Raw genomic sequence first — 18905 nt, 5'->3', positions numbered from 1 at the left:
AGTTTGTCATTTTTCCTGGTGTAATGATAACGACAACTTTTTCAGTGGGTGATAAGCTCAGGGGTAAGACTTTCAACTAATGGACTACATGGTTGCGAGGAAGGGCGAAGTTACAGTAAAACCGACAACTGAAGCTTTAGTGTTTGAACCAAGCTGTATGAGGAAGAATCTAGACAAAAGTAGAGAAAACAGGGCACTGGATGTCGGTACTTGTGTTGTCGGTTTGTACCATGGAACATAACTTTGTTAAATATTCCGTACTGCCCTAGGCTTACCGGCTAGCTATAACACAAAAAAATATACAAAGAATCTCTCTGTCTTTGCCTTCTGTTTATAAATAAACCGAGTTGTAAATAGGTTGCGTTTCTGTAAACATGCCATTGTATTTAATTGCCGTCCATATGCTGAACCAATCATCGCAACCCCATCTTTAAACTGTTTTAGCCAGATTCACGATCATTATTGCTATGAAGTCAATAACCTGATGTGCGTAATTCATATCTCATGATGTCTACCCAAATCACACACGTCACAAACATGACAATTCTATCTTTTAAAAGAAAGCTATTACAGTATTTTCTGATAAGTCATACAAATTATGTCCCAATTCGCATGGCATCCTGGAAGAGGACACGTCACTGACTGATTAAGTGCTCACAGCTGTGATTATGATGTGTACATTCAGTGAGTCTAACTCGACCTCTATGAAAAGCGACCATGATGGCCGAATGGAGCAATATCGAGTCTAGATAAAGGCACAAACAAATATACTTATTGGACTAGTTAAACTGTAATATCCAAAACAAAAATTGGACTCACCCAATTGTTCAACTGAACAGCACCAGTCTTTGTCAAGGAACGGCTGTTCAGTCGAGAATTTGTGTGAGTCCAATTTTTGTGTTGGATATTACAGTTTAACTAGTCCAATAATGACTTCTACCAACACAGATGAACTTTCAAGTTAACAAATATACTTATTACGATACTTACACAAAATAGCACCAGCAAATATAAAACATACAACAAATGAACTAATTTCACTATCCACAGTATGAGAGCTAATCGCGCGTAATTTATTCCACTGAAATGCTATTTCTTCCACAACCTATAACTACTAATATAACTATAATATCAACATACTTAAAACTGTTCAACTATGGATTCTACCAACACAGATGATTCTTCACTCGAATCAACATACATTGTAACTAAGGACACACTGTTTCTTAAAAGTTGTTAACTGGGGCTGATATACTACAGGCTAAAATCTGATAAAACAGTTAGTTATAGTCGATCAAGTTCTTCCATGGCTAGTTTCCCGATAAACCTTGCAAAGTATGACCCTATGTACAGGTGCCCGTCGTGCTCGTGAATCTCGCTTCCACCGGCGATGCTTGCTGCGTCAGGGTCGTGATAGCTGGCGACGATGGTCCCTGTCTCGTCTATCTCTAATATCAGTCCATACTTCGGGGCAGCATGGAGGAGCAAAGTCGTGGGTATTGTCTGGAACAAAAGGAATATACTTTTGTATTAGTAGTTGTCATTTCTAGTGAAGCTGGAGAAGAGTGATGGATGTCACTAGAAATGTTTGGAAGTGATCTTCAACTAAATTTCTATATAGACTCGCCATGTCAATCGAAGAAACATTTTAAGAACTTTGAATTCTTTATAGCGACTCAATTTCGACAAGCCAAATTTTGGTTGTTTTTTTTTGTCTACCGGTCGGAAAAAGCACACTTTACTTGTTATAAAATGTACCTACCTTAAATATTAACCTTTTCAGCCAAGCCCTGGCCTGTATAGCGTCCATTACATTGGGTCCCTTGGTCCCCCTGGTGGCCGCCAGCGCCACCCAGTACCCGCCCCGGCTGCTGCGGCGGATGTTGTCGGGCAGTCCGGGGAGGTTGTCCGCCAGGACCTCGGTTCTACCGGCATGGTCTCCGCGGAGGTGATGTCTAGAAAAAATGTGAAGTTGGGAAGAAAGTTCGAAAGCTTAGATAAAGCCTGTATAAAGGGTCTGTATTAGATTTGCGGGAAAAAAACGCAATACATATAACTGTAACATATGCTACATCGTGGTAAACACACAATATTCAGACGTTTTGCTTTATAAACACCTCTCTAATAAAGTCTCTATCGTATCTATTGTGTGATGATCCACCAAATGGAGTTATATGTTGTGTGAAGACTGATCAAAGAATGTTAAAATGATTCACCACGTTGTGTACGATGCATACTCTAGTGAGAATGGTAGCGATACCGCAGTTGCAGTCATCGTCGATTTCCCCGGACGGGAGAGTTAGAAACCTGTGAGGATGACTTAAACTTTCTGACTAACGCAGCACTACCCAATGTCCCCTCATTTGTTCAAAACGCCATTATTCCTAAAAAACGCGGACAGAGTCAAGTGTTTAAAAGATCTTCCACAAAGAACAACGAGACAGACATGACTAGATATCATACTAAAGTAATTCTTCATTCATCATGAGAACGGATTCTTTAATGATGCACAAAGGGTACGACATTGGGTAGTGCACCATATATGTTTGCGATACGATACAGTAATGACAATGTCCCTTACTTCAGGATGCGAGCCGTTGACGTCTCGGCCACCACCAGGTACGACTGGTCCGGGGACAGCTCCACTCCGTTAGCGAAATTGATGCCATCCATGATCTGCCGAACCTGCTTGGTCTTCGTGTCATAACGCAAAACTCTGGAGCACAAGATAGTACCGTGCTCAACAAGACCTTTATTTTCTCATACCGAAGTGAAATATTTAAAGCTGTTGTAAATTTTTCGACGAAGGACCTTGTAATGTCGTTAACATCTTGTATACATCCTGTAAAAGGGTCGTAACAGCCTAGTAGCGTGGCAGCGGGAACACACTTGTGTATAAACCAGGGCAAACAAACAAACAGACCGAAAACAACACCCTTACCTCTATTTCACAGAGGTACAAAAGAGGAAAACAACTTTTAATGTTAACAGGATTGAAAGATTAAAACTAACCACCGAAGACACAATGATGCACCTAAACAAACAAACAAACAAACAAACAAAAACAACAAACAGACCTTCCTTCTGGCTTCATCTCCAACACAAGACTGAAGACGTCACGACGCTGCCACGTCAGACTAGAGTCGCTGAGGTAAATAACTCCATCCTGGTCCATCGCCAGATCGTTCGGAAACATCATCTTATGACCCGCTACCTCTACGTCCATCGGGATGAGTGTTTTATGCTCTCCTGTAACAAATGACAATGGAAATCAGATATCCACGGTGCTAACACACAAAAGATGCACATGGGTAACGTTATCTTTTTATTTAGTTGTTCAATATATTCAAGTTTGGAACTCTGACGCGCTAGCTTGACGTGGGAAACCTGCTTGACTGTACTTTCCCTGCCCGCTTCACACATTTACCGCTGAGATGGAACTTCAGCACCAATGACAACTACTTCCGCTTTTCCTGAGTTAATATAGCATGGTTGGATCGTGGTGTAAACTGGAGCTATGGCGTAGTTCTAAGTGCTAGGGCTGTTTCTTATGAAGCGACGTTTGCAGCACTATGTTTGGGATCATGTGGTGTAACTGCAGGGTGTTTGGGCCTAGAACCATGAGGGTTGTGCTTTTGTAGCGATCTTGTCTCGTTTGATCAGCCTTTCCGTTCATTATATCAAAAATCCGTTGTCAAAAGATGAAAGCTAATCGTCCCGCTAGCTGAACGTTCTTAGTAACCACGCCACACTGAAATTATTCATGACATTAACTGTACTTTCGGCATTCTTCGAACTCTTGTTTTGAAATTCTGCCCTTAGCTACTAAGACGTAGATGCCATGGCCTCCCGCACCAATTCTGTCACCTCACACGACTCCTCACGACACGTCAGCTCACCTGTGCTGATGTTCATCTTCAACAGTCCCAGGTACGCGTCTGCTATGTACAGGTTACCCAGACTGTCCACGCGCATGCCCAGTGGGCGACCGCAGGTAGGCTCAGTTTCATAGGTGCCTATAGAAGGAAAATATGAATATGAATCATTAGTACAACTCAAGACGTTTTCCGCTCACTTAAACGGAAAATAACCCACCGCTCTCGAATTATTTGCCTATTTTTCTCATCTCAAGGGCTTGTTCACGTCAGACCCCGACCCCCCCCCCCCCCAAATGCATTACATCGTTGGGATGTGTTTTCGTAAGTTTTATGAATATAATATATTTGTACTGTAACTCTAGCAGAAATGCATATAAAAGTTTCCCGCATCTTGGACGAAAGCTGTTGAATGCGACCCATACAGTGATGTGTATCAAGCTGTAGCATTTTGAAATTCTTATCTTAAGTGTTTACTTTGGTAGGCCTTTGGGATTAGCTCTCGTAGCTGTTGGAACTGGTTTATTTGTTCAGCTGATGGCTGAAAAGAATGCTTTAGTAACGGTAATCTTTATTGAAATAAAGGCGCAGCGACTTTCCTAAGCTCTTCCTCATATATACATGCAAAATGTCCCTGAGACATATTCTCCAAGCAGAGGTTGAATCGCGCAGATAGGAAGAGCGCCCGTGTACGACCTCTTCTCAGCGACCACCTGGCCATTTCGACCGCTTTTTCTCGGTCCCGATTTTTTTTCCCATTGACGTAAGCATTAAGCGACCTTTTCTCAACGACCACCTGGCCAACGCGACCGCGACCGGCCCAAATTAGGACCCCTAACGACCGCATTGTTTTCAAAATTGAGGGTTTTCATCGACTTTTTGATGATAACTAGCGCGATTTTTTGCCGAAATCGGCCAGTTTGCGTCGGATTTTGACTGCCATTATGATGTTATGTTTAGAATAAAGATGGCGGCGGTCAATGGGGCAGTCTACTGTAATATGAGTGAAAAATCCGTTGTAAGAAAATCCGAATTTAGCTGTTACAGAAGTTTTTTTAAAAATCTATGGCATTATAAAGTGAACGAATGCTGAAACGTATATAGCCTCATACTTTTTTAAGAAAGACCTGTGTAGCTCATACCTTTTTAAGAAAGATCTGTGTGAGTGCTTTTGTCCAACTGTACTGTACATTCACCCGTGGGTACGCTATCGGGACGTACCGGACATCGAATTCGAAAGGTGCACCGTAGTTATTTCAGATACGGCGATCAAGAACACAGCGACGCATATCGGCTTGTGTGGTAACTGACAGCATCAAAGTTCCCTTACTGTCTAAAACGTTCGTGTACAAATATTGTGCTTTAAAACACTGTATCGTATAAAAGCTCGATAAAAGCTTGGGGTTGAATTTACAATTTACAGTGTGCATTTGACATAAAAGACCTCGCTTCTTTGCGTGCGTGCAGTGTGCTTGCTATTTGCCATTAAACACAACGGAAACCATTTATACTTTGCACCAGGCATGTTTTGAGTCGATATTCTTCTCAGCGACCACCTGTCCAAATCGACCGCTTTTTCCCGGTCCCCCGGGTGGTCGTCTTGGGCAGGTTTGACTGTACTACTACATCTGCGCGATTCAACCTCAGCTTGGAGAGACACAACTACGACTACGGCCGTCACTGAGTCTCTTTTTATGAGACCACTCAATGACAAGTGGACTACGAAACTACGGAGGGGCGACGTTTGGTCAACCGTTGGTTCAGAAGTACAGAGGTCCCGTCGAATGGACCGGCGAGAAAAAGGGATAGCAGGTTACCGCAAGGAGGCGTCCCTGTTCGGCCGACAAGTGTCACCTCCTCGCCACGTATCCTCAACACCCTTCCATCCGCTGTACCGGTGTACAGGTCACCTGTGGTATAGGCAGGAAGAGTCAACATCCTTCTACACAATAATAAACACATGGAATATCTATGCTATACAATTCATTCCATACAATTGCGTGTCATACAATTAACCGAATGTAAGAAATAAATTGGAGATACAGAATGATCGATAGATTATTGTATCGCGACTGTCTTGAAAGAAATCTGAAGTAAAATGGAATTACTAAAGGTTCCCCTCCCTGAATACATATATATATATTACGTTAAATGATTATGTGAACAGGGCCTATGATTTTTTAAGAACTATTTGCGTATCAAGGCAAGGTATAGAACATGGGTTAATCCAAACAATCAAACAAACAAAAAACAGAGCCTGTCCTTTTCAGGAAACTTTAAACGACTGGAACATTTCCTGGTATTTGGTCAGTTTGACGAAACTTTTCCTACAGACGGGGGCTGAACGACTGAACCTGTCCTGTGCAGTGCAGGTTCCTGTGCAGTACCTTTGTACGTCACGAGCGACTCTGGCCCGGCGACCTTGCCTTCCACGAAATGCTCAGCTCTACTCAGAATGGTGTTTGGTGCAAGCGGTCCTTCGAGCTTGGGAGGGGCGGAGAAGCTGTAGAAAGGTATCACTGACCATGATATCTATTCATTTATTATCCATTATCCATTGTCTATCATTTAGCCAAGCTAACGCAACTCTGCGCTGGAAAGGCAATGCATGTAACGTTATAGACAATGTAATGTTATAAACAAATTAAGAAACAAACAAAAACCGTTTGGATCATCGAAAACCATGCCGCTATCAAATGAGCCTTGATACACGATTTAAGGTTGTAAGATGGTTGTAGGTTGAGTTTTGTATTGGTCATCCGGTACACTGCCGAACAACATAGAAGCCAGACGGCATTGCCTCGGGGAAGTCAATGCAAAATTTCATCGAGGGCATATCAGTCCTAGACCCGACAAACTGGCCCGTGAGGCCCTAGCTACCGTTTGGCTTCCAGACAGTCTTCCCTTGGGGATAAGCCGCAAATTTGTTTTGCACACCATTTGGTCATTGTGCACTTGTCACAGTCCAAGTGTCTTTTCGAACTCACAGGTGAATAATTTGACAGAGATGTAGATGGCAGATTGTGCATACCTGTACTCCTGTGGGTCCGCAGGGCAGGGAAGGATCATTAGGACTGTGGTCAGCAAACCGAGAAAAGCACAAAACACAACCAGGCACTGCACGCACGGCGTTCTGTTGGAGGCATCAGTAAAATGTTTTTAGATGCTACAATATCACCGAGACAAAAGATAAACAAATACAAAGTTAACGCTAGTTGCAATAGGAGTAATGCCTCCGTACAACTATAAGGCCTGTTACACCCTTAGTCTAGTCCCCATTTGTCCATAGCGGATTTCCTTTTAGGATCTGGGCATGCCCGACGGTCCCCCTTTGAATACTAGTAGTTTGATGACAGCTTAAAATTCCAGAAGCTTGTCAAGCCGAATTAAGATCGTGTTAACGAGATAACAAGCGACGCGTTTTGCTACCTCGCCTGGTGTGTAATACTACTGACTTATAGCAACAATTTTTCCTGTCAGATGATGACGTATTTTGCTGGAGGGACATATGGAGTCGTAAGAGCAATTTCATGAGATATGATATTTTGTAGAGGGTAACTTCAAGTCACACATACAACTGATAAGGGCAAATGCTTCTTGTTTATAAAAATTGACTGGTGGCCATAGACCGAAGTAACTAGGGTCAACAACATGGTAACACCAAGATTCGAATCGGTAAGACAGGCTCGACAAGGTGGAACCGATGGCGGGCGACATGCAGCATAGGCCCCGGGCTTGTCAACAATGGAACCTTTGTGCCTCGTACCGTGCAGTTCCCAAAGTAGTTCACCCACTTTGTTACAAGTATGTGACAAGAAGTACAAACAGCAGAGAATCTCAAGTTTCTCTATATGTCGTACATAGCTTCTATTCTTATCTGATAGAGATCACAGTCTGGTAACTCCCGCATTTTGCCCTAGACTCCTTAATTAAAACCAGTGACCTGGCTTCAACAATCATGACAATAGCTGGCATCACGCGGTAAAAAAAATGGAAACGGAAGAACAGCTAACCAAAACTGTACGCTATGTACAATAGATTATACCCAGAGATTAAATATCTATTCTGGGACTATCTTCAAATGAAATCTATCCAACACGTTAGACACCTCCAGCTCTGTGTAGACACTGTACTGTCAGCACCACGAGCTTGCCTTTAGAGATCTCTAGATCTACCCGATTTACCAAAGACATACAAGGCGGGCGGTCACTTGCCTTGGAATTACCTGTAAACAGGCAATCGATTATGCTCTTAGGATCTCTTAGGACTCACCAACTGTGAACAAATTTGTACAGTGCCCGAAAACAAATATGACTCGAGTGAAACACGGTGCTGACTGGTTGTTGTGGGGGGAATACACACCTTGTCTGCTGCGTTTGGTGTTTCCTGTCCAGTGGCTTCCCAGGGCTTCTTTTCTCTTTAGAACCTTCAGCCTTCCTCCCCTTCTTTCTCTGTCGGGGGTGCTCCATCCTTCCCTCCGTCACTGCTGCGTAACTAGAAGTTGTTACTTCTCCTGAGTTGCACGTGTCAAACCTACGACATGCCCGCAGCTACTTCAGTGGTTACTTATAGACCGTTCCAGTTTGTCGGTTTGGCTTTCACGCCCAAACTGTAACCGACCCGTAAAATAAGTTATTTGAGATCATTTAAGGACGACGATGTTGAATAAAGAAGGGTCAAAGGTGTGAACGGTAAACGAAATGCTCAGGTTGGTACTGTCGCTGACGTAACATTACCTGTCGGGGACGTTCCATTCAGTCCGCGGGTGAGGGTTTCGGACAAGCGTCCTTTCTATGTTGAAAAGGGTACTAACGTAAGTATCTACTTAAAGAGCTTCAGATATATTTATAGCCTCCCTGACCTATACTTTTCGGGTTGCTAGGAGGGGGAACATCCACGTTACAGTTCTGTAGTGTATGTGAAAGTTGTATCACCCCCATCGGTATTTCAAACTGTTACTTGTTGCATGATGTTATGTTGGAATAACTGAAAAGAGTCTGAAAAGGTTACGGAGTGCGAATTGCATCTTGCTATTGCATTTTTATGCATAGAGATGCAAAGTTATTTTTCATACGTTAAACGTCATTGGACTTGTGGAAATGTTGACATCCGGAACTGGAACCAGGAATTCTTCACAAGTAGGATACGCATAGTATATTTGCAGTTTGCCAACTACCCACTAGGAAGCGCTTTTCCCCAGTGATATGTCTCCTGTGTTGATGTTATGCGCTCTTTTCAGTGTTGCCCAGTAAGGCTATTTGTAAAACAGAACAAGGACGGACACAACCAATTGACACAACTCAAAGGTCCTACGTAAGAATATCACATACTAGTACTACGTACATGGATAAAAAGGGATAAATTTATTCAGTCGGTCTGACAGTCTGATGAACCAGAAAGATTTGCGTTCTGACACAGACAACGAATAATCTGTGTTTCTGTTTATTGATGTACTCGCTTTTCTGAAAGTCGTAGATGCGGATTCCATCCCCTGTCAGAGTCTTACTCTAATGGAAAAAAATTAACGTTGCATCAATGGAAAGTTGGTTTCCAGGTTTCTAATATTGACACTAAGAAACGTACTGCTGGAACATGTCAGGTGTGACTGTGTGAGGTTAAAGTAAGTAGAGAGGCAAATATGTGTATTCAAAACACATTCCTTAATACTTCGATACATTTAACCGTATGATACAATAAAAGTACAGGCCTAGATCCTTGATTCGATATTCAAAAGAAGTGATGATACTTGGGTGACAAAGTAGTAAGTTTTCTCAGTCAATGCTAACATTTCTAACAGTACCACATTCCCCTGTGTCAAGACATTTCCATTGTTGTATTAGCCATAAAATATATTCACATTTTCTTTTCTGTTTTGCAGTCATTTTTTCGTCGGAATGTGACGAATACAGAGTAATAACTTCAAAACGCCCTCCTTTCCCATTGGCCGATGAGTAATCACATTGGGCATGCGCTCTGTGTGGTCAATTAATTCAAATTGAATACATCAACACAACACAGAGGTGTGCGGGCCGATCAGCCGGGTTTCTGTCGGGCGCGTTTCGGAGGGTGCATGCATGTTTTCCGTGGCGGGAGATCGGGGGTCGTTCGGGATGGAGGAGGAACTGAAGTGCCCTGTTTGTCGATGCTTCTTCAACGTCCCCATCATCCTGCCGTGCCAACACAGCATCTGCTTGTCGTGCGCGGCGAGCCAGGTGACTCAGACCTACGGGCTCAAGCCCACGGAGGAGGACGCGCTAAGCTACCGCCACTCCACCATCTCCTCCCCGGGCTCGGACTACTCGTCCGCCTACGATTACACCGATCTCGACAAGTTCGACAAGCTGAGCCTGTACAGTGAGGCGGATTCCGGGTACGGGGCGAGCCTGAGCGGCTACGCGGCGACCTGTCCCAGCTCGCCCGCCTTCTCCACAGTCAGCGCCAGCTCATCCATCTCCACCACCACCTCGTGCATACGCTGCCCGCAGTGCCGCCGCACCACCTACCTGGACGACCTCGGCGTCCAGGGCTTCCCGCGGAACAAAGCGCTGCAGACGATCGTCGAGAAGTATGAAGAAACCAAGAATATCGTCATCAAGTGCCAGCTCTGCGTCGGCCAAGCCCCGAACGATGCCACCGTCATGTGTGAGCAGTGCTCCGTCTACTACTGTGACAAGTGCCGAGAGAACTGTCACCCTCTCCGGGGTCCCCTGGCCAAGCACACCCTTGTGTCCCCTGCCCTGGGGAAAGCCGCCATGAAGGCCCGTAACCAGACGTCTCAGGGTGTGTCCACTTGCATCCGCCATACCGACGAAAACATCTCCATGTTTTGCATCATGTGCAAGATCCCGGTCTGCTACCAGTGCCTGGAGGATGGCAAGCACCAGAACCACGATGTCAAGGCACTGGGGGCGATGTGCAAGATGCATAAGGTAGGTGGGAGCCTGGGAGGCGAATTTTCGGTCCATTGATTTTCATTATCCTTTCATTTATGCGATAGCACGTCTCGATATCACCAGTCTGTGTAGATGAAGACTTGACATGGTGACACAGTCTGATGGGGAGTTCTCTCCTGAGGGTTTGGGTAGAGACTGGTGATGCAGGAATTGGATGGAGAATCAGCATCAGGACCAGTCTTCTAATCAATATAACTGTTAATCTCCCCGTGCCTAGGCCTTAATGTGTGTGGTCAAACTTTTCTGTTTCCTTTTTCTGAGAGGAAAAGGAGAGAGACACTGCAAATTGTCTATAGCCTTTCTACGGTCTCAAAATGAAATGGAACCATTTACGCTTGATGCAGTCTCCATCAGGAGGAAGCTGCACCAGCACATCACCATGGTAACCTGATGACATCATTGCAGGCAGCCAATTGCTAGGCTTGCATTGATCTCAGGGAAGCATATAAATGAGTATATTTTGTGGAGATTTATCTATTTAGCACCAGAAATTATGACAAGGAATGAAGGATCTATTTCATGTATTCCAATAGCTTTCGAATAATTCTGATCGTTACTTTTGTTGCTTCAAGTTTGAATGGATGTTTTATTGTAATACATGTATACAAAATGTACCAAAATAAAGATATGTATGATGTGATGTCTAGTGATACCGTGATTGTAACTTTTCAGTTACTGACTCATTAGAGTACTTGTAACTTTTGATCTTCAATCATAGTAGAACCCCACTGATCCACCAGCTATACCATTGCTATAGACGGATGTCTTGTCATTTTGTTATGTCATCTCCCGGTAGAGTTACAGTCTTCCTGATGGTAGTCATTAGATGCGCTGTGCTGTTAAATGTAGGGCTACATCAGTCTTTGCGACCCGCTGTTCGAGGTACTTCTGCCTGATTGGTAAGTTGATGCATAAACGGATAGTTTGTCTGAGGGTGTTTGGGAGTTTATGTGTGAAGCAAATTACTCTGTCTGGTAGTTTTCTCACGTCTATGGCTGTTTAGTATGGAAGAAGGCAGTTTGCAGTCGGCTTCCATCAGTGGTCCTCATACATTACTGGGATCAGGCAAAGGTATGGCTGTAAAAGGCCCTGCATCAGGCTTTAGTATAACTGCTCATGCTGTCAAACTGTCAGAAATGCTGACTCGGCAAATCATAGTCGTTTTTAGTCATCAGGCCTCTGTTTTACAGTAAGAAAAACGAATTTAGACCAACTATGCACACTATGCATCATGTACTTTTTGTAGAGCAACCCTAGGACAATTTTTTGTATTGGTACTTCCTCAATATGCAAAATTCAGCCCACACAAGAGGTTTTCCCTGGTAAATTAACCCAAGTAGTACTACCACTACACTACATTGTACCGGTAACTGTCAGGCTGGGAGGTTGACCCAGGGTGCGTCTTTCATCATCCTCCTTCCCTCAGGCTGTGGTTTCAACTACACAAAATTATTAGCAGATAATTAGTCATCACTGGGCTTTAGATAAAACCAAGGAAAAACTTTGGATTGAATTTGTTTCCATATGAATGGAATGATTATTAATTGTTTATTGTTCATTAGATGTGTTCAGTTATGCAAAGTGACCCCAGGACCAACCACAACAAAACAATAGACGTTCCTTCCTTCATGGAATTCCCTTGGTTCTAGCTTCTTGTACATCTTAGACTTCTAGATCATACATATCTCACTGCATCCAGTTCTGACATCCCTCATGAATGCTTCTTTCTCCTTCGGGTATAAAGAACTTAGGATTCCCCTTTCACAGGGAACAAATTGTCCAGAGTGCTTTAATCCCTGAGTAGCCCTTGTAGTAAGGCTTGTACTAATCTGGTTTTGCAGAAGCTGCAAAGCAAGAATGAGGGTTTCTTTGATGTTGTATTACTTGCTAAGTTGTAGGTTCACAGCCTGCCAGTCTGTTGGACTACATGGAGATTTGAGAACTCATGACAGTCAGCTTGTGAGTCATCTGATTGGAAACAACTCTCCAACCCAAGTCCAAGACTTTTTTGGATATTAGGCTTTCTATTGTGTCAGTTTTCATTTGTGCATGCTGTACAGGCAATTGTGATACAATGGTAGTGAATAACCTTAATGCATGATTTCAGTTTCCTGTCTCTTGTTTGGGTTTACATGTAGATAATGTCAGCATTGTTTTTACTAAACAAGAAGAACAGTATTGTACACAGTAGCTCGGTTACATACTGCCGTGGCATTTGATGAATTGAGTGAACAAGCAAGGACCTCACAATGCTCACATAGACAACACCTAACTGTTTTGGTTGCATTTCAATTTCTTAGAATTCTATGTTTTTCAAAACTTATTGATAAATTTTGCAAGTCATTTGTATCGCTGACAAAAGTGCCTTTTTACAACTTGACTGTCTTGACATGATGCATTGTTACGATTATCTTTTTTCTACCATGTTCCTACCATAGTATACTATACTGGTAATTCCATAATGACTGTGTAAACATTCCTAAGGTCTGAAGATCTATTCAGAGGACATTGTCGTTTAATCTCTAAAGCCTCCATTTGTATAAGGTCATATAGGTATGTATTGTCTTATGAATTGTCATTGAAAAAGAATGCGCTGAGACTGAGAGCATATCAATTGGCTTGAAGGCTAATCCACCCAAGTATTACTTGAAGAAGGCTTCTTTCTGGATCATCCAAACAAAACAAATAACGTTACTTCCAGTAGCAGTAGAGTTCAGAACATGGCAGAAATTAACAAATGACTGCATGGGACGGTCTGTGTTGAAGACTGTTTTATTTGGACAGGAGATGGTATCTGATGGACCTTGCATGCGATAGATGAAACAGCAGTTATTACAACCAATGGTAAATGGGTTTGAGGTATCCAGGTTAGACTCACACCTCGGTCTGTTGGGTATATATTGTAATCTGTTGTGATTGCTGCTGTTTAAACAGAGCTTGCATCGTCAACAATAAAAATTTCTTGCCACAGAATTTTTCCTTTCACACAAGCATCAGATTTGGTATACTGGTTTGTGATGGAGAAATATGTACAATGTATAAAAGAGTCAGACAGTGCTCTCTGTTTGGAAGTTACCATGACAGGGCTAGTATATTGTCCGTGTTGGTGCTTGTGAAAGGAGCATGGCTGAATGGTGCGCTGCACACCTAGAAATTTGTGACACGGAGGTCAGCGGCAGTCCTTTTCTGTTCCAGATGACCTCATTTCGGTACAGCTGTTATCAGCGGAGATGGTAGCTATAGCATGCATGATGTAATGTTAGTTCTTACCATGGGAATATACAGATGAGTGAGATGACACATAATTTAGTCAGCCTGAGGTGACCTTTCAACTTACTATGTGCCTGAATATGTGCCAATGATAAATGTGCTGATGTTCAGGTGTCTCTGTTGGATGAGTATGTGCTTCTTGAAGTTGTATTTTTCACATTTACTATACACATTTATTGCTTTGTGGTCCAAATACCCAACTGATTTAATTAGTTTTGTTACACCAAGGAGGTTCCTCGGTAACACTGACTCATCTGCTCAATAATGATTTCAAATCAAGGTTTGTTGTTGTTGGTCTCATACCGTGCTAGACAGATCCTGGGATGTTTGTCCCAAATGATGTCATTTGTCATCCATGGCTTCTGGGACAATGACTGAAGCCGGAGGAGGTGTGGTGACATATTTCAGGTAGAAATCCCTCCTTTGGGTGTGGTGAAAAGATTTGAATCCTGGAAAAGTCCGTCTGAGAACGTCCCTGCAGTTGGACTGGTCCTGAGACATCTGCAGACAAAGCAGTCTTTTGTACCTGTGATAAACAGCATGCATGGAGATACATGTACATCAGGATTAGCATACATAATTGTATTCATTATGAGTCATCCCTGGTTGAAAAACACAGAACCATGGGTGGTTGTAATCCAAGGAAGCCAACAAATCGTCAAATGTAAAGACGATATGATAGACTTACTCTGATTGAAAGGCTCAGATAGTGAACGATTAGCAAAACCATGTATGAGTTTATTGATTTGTGCAAAGTCGTGTTGGAGATTTGAAAATAAAGCTTGATAGAGTCCATATAAAATCTTTTATTGCCAAACTATGTGTCGAGTCTGACAGGTGGTAGGGTTTTACACCCTTGTTAATGACAAAATTAGGTGTTTCCGGTTATTATTATGCTATTAACCCTGCATGAAACCATCAGGATTTATCATTTGCTAACTACCTGACCTTTGGGGACTGACATACAGTTATACTGATTATACTATTAAACATTGTATTAGGTTGGAAGCTTCTTATGAATGGCTGTTTTATTCAGCATTCTATAATTCTAAATTTGCTGAAACTTATTAATTCAAAGTAGGAGACAAGTAAGAAGACAAGTCAAAGGTTTTCTTATGGGAGATCACATGATTTCTTATTACTAGAAAACCTTTAAGTTTGATTTGTCAGTTAAATACTTCAAATTTTTCTCTAATTTTTCTTTTGAGAAATTTGTGGTACAGATGGGATGCCAATTTTCGGCAACTATTTATAGTCCATATCATAGGAAAAGGCTGCAACCTGAGATGCCATGACTTGTGGCAGATGGAGACACTGCAGTTCAATGAGTGCTGTGGGAATAGGAAACCTTCTGTTGCAAGCATGACCAATCTGCATTATTCACTCTTTTCCTTCCTACTGCCTCTTTTTAGCTCAGACCCTCTATTGAATACAGCTGGGCTGTCCTCACTCAACCCTTCAGAATTTTCTATTCTTGCTTTTCCGAATGACAGAAAAGAGACCAGTCTAGACACAATACATCTAGGGGGAGACACCCAGCTGGACAAAACCCAGGCTATAGCCTGAACAGCAGGTGCTTCCCTCCCCTTCTGATGGAAAGTTTTCCTCAGGACTGAAAAAAAATCTTGTTATGTTGTCCCAGCGGACCATCCAGGTTGCAGATAATGTCTTCACCTGCTTTTACACCACCGCTAATTATTTGTCGCTAATTGTTAGTTAAGGTATGAAAACCTGTTCTTCAGTTAAGTTGTCCTCAAGCCCGATTAGAAACAAAATCAGGAGGACAAAAGGTCCCTTTCTTTGTGTGCATCACAATAGTGGGTCAGCAGGACACTCTTTACTTGGGATAACATTTGTCATCTTTGGCAATTGTTACTTTATTTCTAACAATTTGTTTGGATCTTTTTGTCTAATCTTTGCTGATGTGGTAGTCTGCATGTCCTGTTATCATTACATGTTGTCTTCTGGAGGCCCACATTTAGGATATGCATGTCGGTGTTCATTCTAGTATTTCTACATAGTTATAGGAGCATATAAAGGCTTTTGAGTTAAAGGTGTCTGCATAAAAGCTCTTCCACATACAACTCCCTGACTTGCCTCTTCATACTATGTGTAGCAGTCTTCGTTTGTTAGCGGTTTGTGTGTGTGTGGTAATTCTCCAGGTGATGCCTGTAGGCTGTTGTCCTACGGGGATGGAAGTTTGAGGAGTACACAATGTAATTTACCTGTGTCAGTGTGTAGTGGATGATTACAGTGGAAGTTGACCCATGCGTCGAGCAGTGGTCATTAGGCTGACTCTTCCGAGTTGTGCATCCACTCTGCAATTCAAGCTGTCCATGTTTCTGGTGTCTTTTCTGTGGTAAGTAGATGGGTTCATATTGATCATCTAACGTTAAGCGTTCAGGAGGAAAAAGGCAAACTTCAAAAAAGGCTGGATAAGAATTTATGCCCCGCGTAGGTGAAAGGCTCTTATGTGTGATGTTGACCAGTAACGATGGTCAATTTTCTCCTTTTAGCTTATTGGAGCATGACCAGGCAAATGGTCATTATGTGAAGGCACTAGATGGTGAAATATTGGCTGGTGAGCCAAAATGTATGTCACATGACCAATCTGCATTATCCTCTCAATTGCCAGAGTTTCTCTTGTAAGACATCTTAATGTCGGCCATGTTGACAGAGTAAAGCAGGATAAGCCCTGTGATGAGAGGTTTGATGTGATTTCCCTGAAACTGGAGTATGGGAAAATGTTGGAATGGCTGCACAGTCAGGGAACAGTATCAGGATGGATTAAAGGATGTGAGTCTTTGTGAGGCTAGTCCTAAAGCTTTATCTGTGCACATTTGATTAGATAGTTGGTTTCTGACCTTTCAACAACCATCTTTGGCATGTTTCGGCACTATTTTTTAGGAAATTTTATCAACCAGAGTTTGGCTTTGAGACAAAAAGCAATCATGATTTTCATGACAAAATAGAAAACCCGATAAAATGCCAAAATAAGGCCCCAGAAAGTAAATGACTAGGCTTCATCATCATTATTACTATTGTTGTGAGGCTGAATTGTGTGTGTGTCACATATGGTCTAGACATTTCTGTTGAGGATGTGCATTTAGAGTAGAATGGGACAAAAGGCAACCTAGGGTCAAGGGTCAAATGATGCAGCATAAATAGCTTATGATTAGGGGAAATTAGGTAGGATCCCCACTGGGAATATGAAGAAAGAGATTGCACAGACACAATGGATGATGCAAAGGAACACATTGTTTTTGGCTGCCAGAGTCTGACCCCTTTGGTATCAGATATAGCCTATGTAATTTTCTTTACTTTGCAAGTTGCATATATTTTGGAAGGATCAAGATGATTATTATGAAATAATGCCTAAAGGGAAGATTAGTATTAATCTCCTTAATTTAAATGACTATACAGATGTAAGGATACTTTTTGTGTAGGAAATCTGATAGTTTTTATATCAGTTCAAGCTAGACTATATCAATAAAACCAATAGAAAGTACACCATGTTGACCTGCATCCAGCACTTGTCTTCTTGTTTCAATTGCTGAGTCAGTCAAAAGACAGTCAAAATATTGATGTCAACATTTCCACGTAATCAAGAAGTCAATATAGCCATTCCCAAAAGTCCATGGATGGGGTGGATATACTTCCACAAGCAAGTCCAGGCATGACTTGAGTGACAGTATTATAAAAGTAAAAATGAAATCTGAATTGCTTTTCTAGTCACATGGCCATTAAAAAACTGTCATTGAGTACCTTAGCTCATTGTACGGCTATGTTGTTCTCACACGTGGTATGGATTATGTTAAAAAAATAACCGTTGGATGTCATAAATCAAGGTTTTCCATTATAGATTCAAGGTCAGATTCAAAATTAAAGGTCATGGCATCTTGAATACACCATCTATCATGAGGTGTGGTCACCTGTTTGGACAGGCAATGTTAGTCAGATTTTTAGTCATAAATGCAGTGTTTTGTTACTTCCAAGGTTTCTTGAAAATCACTTTGTTGGATGCCAGGTCTGCTTCTGGCAATACTTAAGATTTTCTGTTTATAGAAAAATCCTGCAACATTATCGGAATGACGTTAGGACATAGGTGCATGCACAATGACTCATCAGGTAAACCTAAGATTACATCAGTGAGGGTTGTGTCATCAGACATGTTTTGTGTCCCAAGGTTATCATAAACATAGCTGAAATGATTTCCATTCATTTGGAAAGGCTTGGAACTCATTCATCTTCAACTCTGGAAACCATGTTGTACTCAGAGATGCTTTTTTGTGTATTCTAAGTCAATACTTCCGACTTAAGGCTTATTGCAACATAAATCTACATGTTATGTAAACGGTGAAACCCCAAACAACCTGTCTACCTGTCCCACTATTGTGTACACCTTTGAGCATCTTTGTGGCCTTCTCAGAAGCAGAAACAAAGGAACAGAGATAAGACTGATCAGGTATAAATAGCATGGCTATCAAAGCAGACATCTTCAAGTAAACTAGCCACAGGAGAGACTGTAATTCAGCCACCTGGCGGGGCATTGGGCCATGGCCTTAACTGAGCAACAGTAATAGATTTTGCTATCCTCTTGTGTATCAAATATTTGTATCTTGTTGTTTTGGATAGAATTAGGCCATTCCAACTACTGTTCAAGGATAACACAGTGAGAGGTCTATCATCTTTGAAGTCATGGCGTGGAAACCAGCCATCCATCTCCCTTTGATCTACACCAGCTTTGCCCAACTAAATCATACAGCACAAAGTAATTCCAGCATCAGGTTACTACCTTTCCACCTCA

General features: G+C 42.1%; 2 protein-coding genes across 3 annotated transcripts in view; one reads left to right on the top strand and one right to left on the bottom strand.

Moving 5' to 3' along the window:
• Positions 1 to 2: 2 nt before the first annotated feature.
• Positions 3 to 8611, bottom strand: LOC118411723 (adipocyte plasma membrane-associated protein-like). The gene is made up of 9 exons (XM_035814208.1): positions 8238 to 8611; positions 6907 to 7008; positions 6263 to 6378; positions 5693 to 5785; positions 3900 to 4016; positions 3078 to 3249; positions 2582 to 2716; positions 1763 to 1955; positions 3 to 1503 (listed from the first exon to the last, which is right to left on the bottom strand). Exons 1-9 carry the CDS (start codon positions 8342 to 8344, stop codon positions 1285 to 1287), a joined length of 1254 nt encoding a protein of 417 aa, XP_035670101.1. The 5' UTR covers positions 8345 to 8611; the 3' UTR covers positions 3 to 1284.
• A 1249-nt stretch (positions 8612 to 9860) lies between these two features.
• Positions 9861 to 18905, top strand: part of LOC118423826 (E3 ubiquitin-protein ligase TRIM9-like) — a 39538-nt gene continuing 30493 nt past the window's right edge. Inside the window, exon 1 of one of the 2 annotated variants that reach the window (XM_035832099.1) lies at positions 9861 to 10804. In XM_035832099.1, coding sequence (XP_035687992.1) covers positions 9950 to 10804 — 855 coding nt within the window. In that variant the 5' untranslated portion in view covers positions 9861 to 9949. The remainder of the gene's footprint in view (positions 10805 to 18905) is intronic. The other variant, XM_035832109.1, reaches the window with a different exon arrangement.

The sequence above is a fragment of the Branchiostoma floridae genome, chromosome 1 (genome assembly GCF_000003815.2).
Source record: "Branchiostoma floridae strain S238N-H82 chromosome 1, Bfl_VNyyK, whole genome shotgun sequence".
Lineage (NCBI taxonomy): Eukaryota > Metazoa > Chordata > Leptocardii > Amphioxiformes > Branchiostomatidae > Branchiostoma > Branchiostoma floridae.
This window is presented reverse-complemented; position numbering and strand designations above follow the sequence as displayed.